We start from the raw sequence: 11,335 nt of genomic DNA on the forward strand, positions 1-11,335 counted from the left end.
TGCTGTCTAAGCGATTGGCGTCGGAGTGAAACGTTCGTAGAGAGTACATTGCAGAGGATTATAAAGATTAGAGAAATTATAAATTACACTGTGCAGATTTTCCTGCTGTTCAGTACAGCAAATTAAGCTTAATACTAGAATGACTATTAACAAGTGGTCAACTTTAAGCTGAACAGATACAATAGCATTTATTGATATTTCAGTGTCAAGATCAACCGATTCTGAACTCGGCGTTATATAATAAACTATCCGTATCATAGCGTAATTGGTCATAATAATCTGTAACCTAACCCGTGTTCTATTTTTGAATAGAGGTTAACAATGCAAATTTTTTTCTTAATAACATTCTTTGTCACTTCCTTAAGTTTGACTCAGATGAATTAGCATTAAAATGCTTGTTAATTATAATACTCGGGTCACGATTATCACTCTACTTAATATATGTATCTATACCATTAAGATAATACGTTAGTTCCTCGTTTCTTCATCACCTTTTATATCTAAGACTTTGATTGATTACAGTTAAATAAAATACTTACTTACAGAATACAGCATAATCGTTCTCACACATAGAAATTAATCAAATTTCATACTACAGGTAAGTATCTAATTGGACAACGTTATTTATGTAACTTTGATTATACATTGTAAAACGTTGTCTCTGTCTTTTTCAATTAATTTCTGACACCTATTAAAGTCAAACAAGCAAGCCGTTAACATCAAAATCATACTTGTACTTAATTCTTACTTACATACCAACTTAAGCCAAACCTCAGTACGAAACATTTAAGAGAATCGTATGTCCGGGGAAGCACAATATGCTTTTTTCTGCCGCTAAGCAGTAATGCGGGGAAAGCACAATATGTTTTCCGGTGTGAAAAGTGCGGTTGCCGGTATAATAACACATGAGGCTTCACGCCTGCGGTTATTGGACCCAGGGCGGCACTTTTTAGATCGTGTTCCTTGAATACCTTGCGAAGTGTTACACTGTTTATAGGCGATGGGTTTCCACTTACAATCGAGTGGACCAAAACTAAAAAAATATCTCTAGCAATGGACGTGTTATTTTGAGATTACAATGGCAATTACTCAAAACCTACTTACCACATATTGCAAACGAACAAGTTCACACGTGTTGCATACAAATGAAAGGCATTTAGCTTAACAAAACGAAAACTCGCTCGCTCAGTAATGCTAAGTTACGGCCCATTAGATGTCATCTCGACTGACGCCACAATCGATTCTATGCTCTACATTTCGTCAATGGCCAATTTTAGAATATGAGATCTTATGTAACAACTAACACATACTATTTCGGAGGTTTTAACTATAACAGTAAATAAACTTTCGTTCTTTTTGACAGTTTTTTTTAATTTTATTTCTCTACAAGTTAGCCCTTGACTGGAATGTCACAAAAAGCCTTTGACTGGAATAAAAGAAGATGGTTGTCAGTAGCGGGTTGCCGGTTAGGGGTATGGAAGTTATGTTAAGACCACCCTGAAGAGAGTGGATATCGGTTATAAAAAATATATGAAGACCTAAACAAAAAGATTTTTTTTAAGTTTAAAGAAGGCATGTTAGAAGTAAAATGAAGAGAACGTAACCTCTATTCAGTTTCAATCCACGGTACAGCATATCCTTACTGCTGATCAAATGTGTAATAAAGTAGGTAGGTACCCTTTTAATATACAGTTTATAGGTCGCTGTTGCCGGCGACTTCGTCCGCGTTTGTTTAATTTTAAAGCATTCCGTAGGAACAGTTAATTTGGGAGATGAGTGTCATTTAATTAAGGTGTAGTTCTAAAGATATATTTCAGTTCTTATTTTTAAAATCTGGTGTAGTTTTTCAAAATAACTCTTTCAATTAAGTGTATGTCTAAAAATAACTGTTTAGTTTACGAATAGGACTTAATTTTTTTTAAACTCGCGATAACTTCTTCATTGAACTAATTCCAATTATGAGTTAAAAAGTATTTTACTGCTATACCCTTGATGATAAAGATATTTAATTTAATAAGAATAAATTCTGCGATACTAATGTTACCCTCTATTGTAACGCCGACGATTAAATAAAATTTTAGAACACAAAAGTTGCTATTGCGAAAAGTTGGTATTAAGTAATTTATGATAGTTAGATATGGATTTTATTGCAGGTAATAATGATTACTTAAATCGTGTAGTAGCCAGTAGTTACATTATTTTTTTTTTATTATCAATAGTTTTCTCAGTGCACGCCTATAATGAATTTAATAGGCAAAATATTCTTAAAGGTATCTTTTCAAAACACGCACTTCGTGCTTTCTTTTGGAGAACAAAATGGTAAACATCATTACTTTCGGAGTCTATTGAGTACAAACAAACACAAAAAAATCATTCCTATTTATAATTTTAGTATAGAAATATAGATATATGCATTCATTTTAATAGGTTTTAGCGGTAATTTGTGTGCACAAATGTTTTTTGCAGATCTAAAAGTAAAACACTGGCTTTAAAACTATCTATTCAATATTCAATACCATTGTGTAATTGTAGATAGAGTAGGAGCCAGTTATTTTCTAAGTAATCGCTTCCTCAAGCGATTTGCACCGTTTTCCTGACTACCTCGAGCTAAACTACAATTATTATGCTTACTTTATAATTAAAGCTAAATTATTGCGTTGTCCCTTCTCCTATCCGACAGGTCTGCAACCTGTGCCATTGTTTCTCTATCTTATTAATTATTATAAATGCACGAGCATGCAGTGTGGTGAGTGGTGACGGATAATCAGAATACATATGTCACCATCACGCGAGTATCGCAACTAAGAGAATATAACAGTGTCCTCTGTTCTTTTACTACGATTACTGCGATTACACACCCTTCTGCCCAGCTTGAATATTATGGACGTTGAGAGAGGCCTTAGTCCAGTATGGGAATGTTATAGGCAATTGCTGATCAACTCTTAAAATCCCTGGTACGAATCAGGATTCTAAACGGTATATGTCTCGGTATAACTTGAAAATGTCTCAGCCGAATTTTAGCTGTACTCTGATCTGCCGTCACCACACGATGCAGAGAGTTGAGTTTATATTATCATTTAATTTCGCTGCATTAACGGGTTATCAGTGTCATCATGTAGCCAATTTATTTTAATGACATCTAACTATTAAATAAATCTACAACTTCAGTCAAATTTAAAATAGACACAGCTCGTTTAGGTTTATATACCATTATATTAGGAGTATCGCTATACGATAAGGTCTAAATAAACTTAATTTATACCCAACATGCACAAGTTTTTGAACGAGTGCATGAATTTTACTCGGCTGACGCAAGACGTCATATTATGTTTAGGGTATTAAATCTTAAAGTATCATATTATTTCTTTATGGTAATTTTTTGGGTTATCTGGTGTCATCGCATCACCGAGAAAACTATCAACTACTGCAGTACGTAATAATATACCATACCGTACCGTTGCCGCACGCCTTTATGTAACTACCATTGATTGCCCATAGTAAATTATAGGCTACCTTGTCGAATTGCTAAGGCATATCCCATTCAAGAAGTTCAGACTTACCGTAAGTTAATAAGGAGGTAGAAATCCATTTCTTTAGTTTTTATTACAGAGTTCTAAGTCATCACATAACCTCAGTTTTTAGGGTTATCAAAATGGTAAAAACGAACCCTTATGCTACGCCGTTGTCAACATGTCACAACCTTATTTATAATAGACTTCAAATTTCGAATGGCCATCATGATATTTATATTTTCTCTCCATGGTAATTTCCTTCGTTTGTTTCTTCATTTGTCGAGTTTGTCTTTTACTGGAATTTTTTATGTATTACTGTAGCGTTATTCGAACGTATGTACTATTATAGGGATAATAAATAAACGAATGCACCCCATACATTCTACACTCAATCAGCAGCCCTCTAAATCTTCACTTCTTGGCACCCACCTTTATGGGCCGTTCAGCACGACGACTTTTTATAGACTTTGAGTTTGATGACCATTTGATCAGCGTTTCAGCGTCAGAAGTAAAGACGAGAACAGCTCAGTGATAAAAGACTGCCCTTAGGCATTGAGAAACTAACGACGATAAATGTGACCCAGATCACGACTTGAGTTCTGTATAATGGTGTGATTTGATACATCGTAACTTTAGTTTTAAGTTGACCAATGTACTTAACACCATCATCTCACTTTTTTACAATGTAACGCCTCCAAGGTGGCTTTTATCATCATATCAACCCATTACCGGCCCAATAAAGGGACTTCTTCCACCACGCTGGCCCTATGCGGATTGGTGGACTCCACACACCTTTGAGATCAGTATGGAGAACTCTCAGGCATGCAGGTTTCCTCACGTTGTTTTCCTTCACCGTTGAAGCATGTGATATTTTAATTGCTTAAAACGCACATTACTTAAGTAGTTAGAGGTGCGTGCTGGGATAGGAACTCGGCCTCCCAAAAGTGAAATCGAAGTCCTACCCACTGGGCTTTCACCGTTTCGGCTTATATATGTATATGCTTATATATGAATATGCTACCATAAGTTTTCCAACCAAATGGTAAGAAGCCAAAAACTTCATAAATCTAATCTCTTGAAAGCGGCACGTAGGATCATATACCATCTATGGTAATGCCTATGGAAGATATGTTACATAAAAAGTGCGTAACGCTCAGATATACTCGTATATGATTATATACGATAAAACTGGGTCATCTAGTAACACGTATGGTCAGAGTCTAGCTTTCCTCAACAAAATTTAATCAAAAAAATCTTTTATGGTATTAACGTGCTGCATAGATACAAAAACGTTCTAAAATCAACTTTGATGTTATCAAATAAATTAACTGCCTCGTTGGTAACTTAATTGGCTCGCTGTGGGGTGGGTTGGGGTTCAAACAAAAAGTGCCGGATCATGTAAAAAATATATTTAGGTTAAATATATGAATGTGTAAGTCCGCCAAACCGCATTGTTACAGCGTGAAGGGTCGAAGCTTTAAACTCCTTCCTCCTATGAGAGAGGAGGCCCTTGCCCAGCCCTGGGAAATAGGTCAAAAGTACCAGGACTTCATCAATCGACTACTGTATTCTAATCTGCCGTCGCCATAAGGTGATAAAGTAATAATCCACCGCTAAATCAAATTTAACAAAATATGGCATTAAAAAAATCTGAAATCAATTATTGTATAGTGCACTTGACAAAAAAGTTAAACGCGGACTAAGTTCCGGGCATTGCACCTTCATTATATCTTGCTGTTTTTATAACCCTACATTATTCTGAAAACAGCCAAATGCAAAGAAAATATAGGCAATTATTTATCATCACATCGTAAAGTATTACCTAAACCAGACTTCACATTATTACACATATTCTTGGTCACCAATCTGCAACGGCAAAATTATCGTAATATCAACAACAACAACAATTGTCGTTTACAATAATTGTTTATTTATTATGAATAATCATTTCATTGAATTGTAGAATCCAATGAAACCATCCAATTAGCCTTTTGAAGCCTTTAGAACATTATAAATACGTGACCAAATATTTATAGCAAAATTGCAGTCACGTATTTCAAATAAATCAGGCATAATATCATCATTATTTTCCGTTAACCCAAAACTTTCTTCTGACCTATGGCACAATTTCAAAATCCACTGCGTTTTTGACAGAAATGCAAATATTGATTATGATAGTCGGTCGGAGGTTACGGGGGTTAGACGATCGTAGATATTTATACTTAATTTATTCTCACATATTTATTATCTGTTTTATATAAGTAAATTTGCATTTGAGAATTGCTAAAAAGTGACACTATTGGGACCTTTGTTCTCGATTTTGAGCTTATAATCACTTCCTAGATTTAATCGTGGATTTCAACATCAAGTATGTTTTTTATTTTACACATATAAGTGCAAGTGATTAGATAGATTATTTTTACAATTCCCGGAGATAATATTGATACAACAAAATATATAAAAAAAAGTAGAAGTACATGCATATATAAACACACAGCGTACAGAGCATCAATATGCCTACGCATATACAAACACTTCAACTCATGCAGTACACACAATATGACACAATATGACATAATATGCGAGTTTCTCCGCAAACTGTCTCGAAGCCAAAAGTACTTCAAACATTCGTAAACGTAACTATGAGCTAAAGCTGACGCTAGCTAATAATAATAGAAAGCTCATTCATCACACATGAGCTTACTCGGCCGGCTTTCTGATCGTAATTGCCTATGAATACCCTCTTCTAGAGACATTCTTACTTTTAGAGAAAATACAAAAAAAGCTTAAGGGTTCCTTTTGAGGTGCCTCAAGGAAGTGTCTGAGAACCACTTCTCTTTCTAACTTACATTAATGACCTGACGCAAGCAACAAATGGGGCTATGGTGTTATTTGCAGATCATTCTACCTAGACCAATGAAAATTGTTTTACATTATATAGCGCATGTACTTGTAGGTGTGTAGGTACCTATTTATAATTATTAAGGCTTTCACTATCTATAACTATATTTTGATCTATATATGCAATTGTAATAATAGAATTCTAGCTGTTTCCCGTTTTTACCGTCCGATTTAACTTGGTTTAGCACAAATCCCGTGGGAACTGTTTATTTTCCTGGGATAAACAGTAGCCTATGTTACTCTCAACGTTCTTTCAACTCAAGTTGAAAGTCTAGAAGTCACCTAGTTGATTATTGGTTACTTTGATAGGGCGTTAAAGAAGAACAAAAAAAAAAGGTACCATAAAAAGAAACACACTTTCGCATTTATAGTATTAGCGGAACGCCCCTGGTTACTACAACCTCTATTTGAGTAAGCGTTTCTGATATTTAGGGTTATATCTATTAATTTTCCAATTACTGTGGGCATTTCTGATATGTGTAATAGTGTCATTCAGTGTTGCACGCAAATAGCCACACAAAGGTAAAAAACAAAGAAGCAGACGGAAAGACTTTTGCTATTAGATATAATTGACCCTACCCTACCTATGGTACCACGCCTCATTTTGGTTAGTACGCTTTGATCTATACACGTAATCATAAATTACCATCATATGAGATCGCAAGCACTTGCGTACCCATTTATTGAAAACAAAGCTCTAGTAAGATTCAAAATTCAATTAACGTTTATGTGGTGAACCGCTTGGAAAGGATTCGATAATGTAATTAATTGAACTTCCATGAACTTGTATGTGTCATTTGATCGTGCTTTGTAAATCGTGACCTACATACATGACGAACTGACACAAAGGCTTACTCAGGATTGATTAAACTTAAGTGTTACCACACACTGTGTTTCGTAGGATAATGCATTGAAAGTGGTGAACTGAAATCCTTTTGTTAAGCCACTGGCAACATGTTATATTGATAATATAATGCCTTGGACTGTTATTTAAAATCAATTAACTGAGAGTCTGGAACTACTTGTAGAACAAATTACCGATTTTTAAACAAGGCTTTAATATTGTACTTGTTGATATAAAGAGTTCTCTAAAAATTGTTGGGTTCCTAAGAAGTCATGTTAAATGTTATCTTAAAGCATGAACATACTGGAGGTCAAATCTATTTTCTTTATGATATTATATTTACCATAATATTAGCCGTGAGACTTATTTACTTTATAGACGTAAACTCCTTTAAAAGTACTAAATACTAATAATAATAATAAACTTTATTCAGCTTCCACACATAAGTAAACTAATGAAAACCAATTACTAATTACATTAAAACTATACACCATTTTACAAAATTAATGCCTTATCGAAAGGTGCTTCAGCTGAAAAGGCTGCTGCAGTATTTGACAACTGCAGCGCTGACTATAATACTAATATTATATATATAATTTTTTTTATTCAACTACTAATAAGCCCTGTGCAGTCTAAGATAGCATTCTTGCCTTTTATACGGAGTATGGCACCCCTAATAGGTTTATAAGTTACATCGCACCGGAACACTAAATCGCTTAGCGGCTTGTCTTTGTCGATAGGGTGGTAACTTGCCACGGCTGAAGCCTGCCATCAGACGAGACCAGAGAAAATACGGAAATTGTAAATTCCCTAACTCTCCTGCCGGGATTCGAACCCGGGACCTCCTATCTAAATTTAAAGCGCTCACCTTTGCACCGAGGTTGTCAAAAATAAATAATGGTATATGGTATGCATATAGCAGAAAAATTTGATAAAACGGCAAAAATTCTCCTCATACACGAGTTATATATTAATCCTTATACTCCACATCAAAGGATTGAAAAAATTATAAATTACACCATACAGTTTCTCCTGCTTTTCGCGGAGTATAGCAAATTTTTTATTAATTTTCATAATATAGTAAGTAAGACCACTTTCGCACTAACGACCGCACCCACCTTTTATGCTATAGGTATATAACAGAACCGCAGAGAAAAGTGTCTATATAATATAATAAAAACCACAAAATCAAGACTTAGCTGTGTTTCTTAACAAGACACCGAGAATACGGAAATTATCTCACGTTAGCTTTCCTCTATTACCTCACAGCACATTACCTATTCGAACAGGAAGAACCTACCTACTTGATACAACTCGTAAGACACGCACAATCGAGTAGCAGATACTTGACAATGGATACACATGTCAATTTGACAATTCCAATGTGTTATTTATGAATCACAACTTTTACACCCACCGCCCGTAAAACTTCATTTACAAGTATAATCGAAGTAATAAGGCTCACTGCATTATTTATAAATAGTATAAAGCAATACTTATCCAAGGTTTTGTAACGCTACTCTTTGTTTATTTCATAGCTTTAATATGAATGTTATCGGCTATAGCCAAATGTATCTTTAATACGTTTCTACCTTTTCCGTCCCTATACCCCCACTTCGCTTTACTTAATATTATAGGGGAATTATTTTTTTGTTTGTTTGTACCCAAAAGGACCGATTTTACCCATTTCTTCACAAAAATAAAGCTTAACTATCAAGAATTAACATAGGCTATAATTTTTATTCAGAAAAAATGGAGATCCGTTAGAATATTGCAATACCAAGAATAGCAACATTTTGCGCGCGCAGAGAAAGCTATGGGTGATACATGACACTGATGTAGGTAGTAATCGTAAGAGCCCACCAACCCGCATTGTAGCATACGATACCCTTTTTTTCAGCGTGGTGGAAAAGCTTTATTGCTACCTCCGACCCTTGGGCAGGACGGAGGTTATGTGGGACTCCCCCCTCTAAAGGGGTATATCCAAACTAGGAGAAAATAATATTCTACTTAAAATATTCTTCTACTTTTATTGCTTTATTTTCACAATATGTTGTTAGGTTGTCGCTATATTGAACTTTGAATACTGCCGTGGTAAAATATTTTTTCCGTTTGTTTCAGATGAGCAAGATGATCTAGCTGCGGAATCGTCAGAAATCATACCAGAAGCAGTAGCACCACCGCCAAATCTTCAAAGTCAACCAGCGCCGGATTCTGTCGCAGCCGCTGACCAAACAGACCACTCAATAGAAGTGGTTGGGGACTCACAAAATTTCTTCCCGACGTTCGCGAACTTATTTGAGCCCAGACAGCATAACAACTTTAGATTGGGCTTTAATAGCCAAGAAGCAGCGTACAGTCAACGACCAAATTCTTACAGATCATTGTTGAACTATCCTCTATTCGGAGGTTATAAGGGATTAGAAGGATTTGGAAAACAGAACACCCCAGCGGCTTCTGAACCTATAGTAGATGCAAGCACGAGTGTTCTCGGCTCAGGAAACTTCGGCATCATAAAAGGTGGCACTTTCTTCGCGCAAAATGATGAGGAATCCGCAGAATTTGGTGATGGTTACAACAACTATTATAATAATGGACACGGAAGACCGTCTCTCAATGTTGGATACATAGCTAACCCTAGGCCCAACTACAAACAAGATCAATTCGCTAATTTCAGAGATTTCGCTGACATTAATGCTCCAGCAAACCCAGCTTACTCACATTATGTTGTAGTTTATGCCAACAAAAATGCCACTTTAGATGAAGTCAGTGAAGAAACCAGAAATGTGTTATCAAGACCTAACAACATTATTGAAACCTTAGAGCAGTTAGAAACGCCGAGCCCACCTAAGAAGAAGTCAAAAGTTAAATCAAAGTTGGAAGCCACCAAACAAAAGATGCTTCGCAAGAAAGAGCAGTGGAAGAAAAGTAATTCTAAATATCTCAGCCAAAAACACGATACAGAAGAACCGTTATTAGCTTTAAGTTAAGTCTAGTGTTTTAATGATAATTATATATGAAAAGACTTGCGTTGTATACGTGCTAGTGATAAGAAATAGTATACAATTTTTTGTCACTTCAAAGATGTGATAAAAGGCTCACTGTCTAAATTAATATAAGCCAAGTGTGATTCGTGCTGTGAGGAATTTAAAATTATGCTCGACGAATGACTGCTATTGTGTGGATACTGGATAATAAATTAATATTATAAGTTAACCGTTTGTTTTATTATTTGAGAAATTATGGAACTTAAAAGTACCTACACATGAATTCTGTTTTAAATACATACATTTGGTAAACTACCCAAAATTTATTTTCTGAAGCTGTTTTGAATGCAATGGTTAAAACAATAATTTAATATCCTTTGCGTTTTTGGCAAAAACGATTATTATTTTAAAAGCCAAATTTTAAAATATTTGTCTTTTTTATCTTACATACTAATTATCATGGTTAAAACATTACAGCAATGAAACTAAAAATAAATAAAACAGAAATGAAATAGTGTGCCTTTCTGTTTCGTTCCTCCTCATTTCACATTTTCCCATTCAATGTAATATTACGCCTATTTAAATTCTAATAGGCCAAAAGTATAAAGAAAGATAAGTCGTAGGTAAAATATTAATTAATAGTAATAAAACATCACAAATTGTAAAGCTCTATCTAGATTTTTCGAGAAACAAGTACTTGTACTCCTGCGTAATGTCATTCTGGCTCTTGAATGCGATCTAACCTGTAAGAGTCGTTTTGGTACACTGTAACTTAAATTCTGTCTGCTTATAATTTTAACACCGCAAAGCAAAATCCTATACATCAAAATTAAAATTAGTATTATCCCAACATATTTTTCTCGGTAATCGGTTTAAGAAATGTATTGTTTTCATAAGAACAATATTCACTAACATAAAAACTTAAAGCTATTACATATAAGGTTTGCTGACATTGCAAGTCAGAGAGTGCTTCACAAAAGAAAAGACTTAATTCAATATGCCAAAATAATTAATTCATTTGCAGCTATACTTTAAAAGTATACAAAAATATGAGGGTAGTACGGTACCATTGTAACAAAATCCCACTATCG

At 34.8% G+C, this 11,335-nt stretch overlaps 1 protein-coding gene across 1 annotated transcript in view; it reads left to right on the forward strand.

The window, feature by feature from the left end:
- LOC120630044 overlaps nt 1-10,473 on the forward strand; it is a 74,126-nt gene extending 63,653 nt beyond the window's left edge. The window contains exon 2 of the mRNA XM_039899172.1: nt 9,379-10,473. Coding sequence (XP_039755106.1) covers nt 9,379-10,247 — 869 coding nt within the window. The 3' untranslated portion in view covers nt 10,248-10,473. The remainder of the gene's footprint in view (nt 1-9,378) is intronic.
- The last annotated feature ends 862 nt before the right edge of the window (nt 10,474-11,335 follow it).

This window comes from Pararge aegeria, chromosome 15 (genome assembly GCF_905163445.1).
Source record: "Pararge aegeria chromosome 15, ilParAegt1.1, whole genome shotgun sequence".
NCBI lineage: Eukaryota > Metazoa > Arthropoda > Insecta > Lepidoptera > Nymphalidae > Pararge > Pararge aegeria.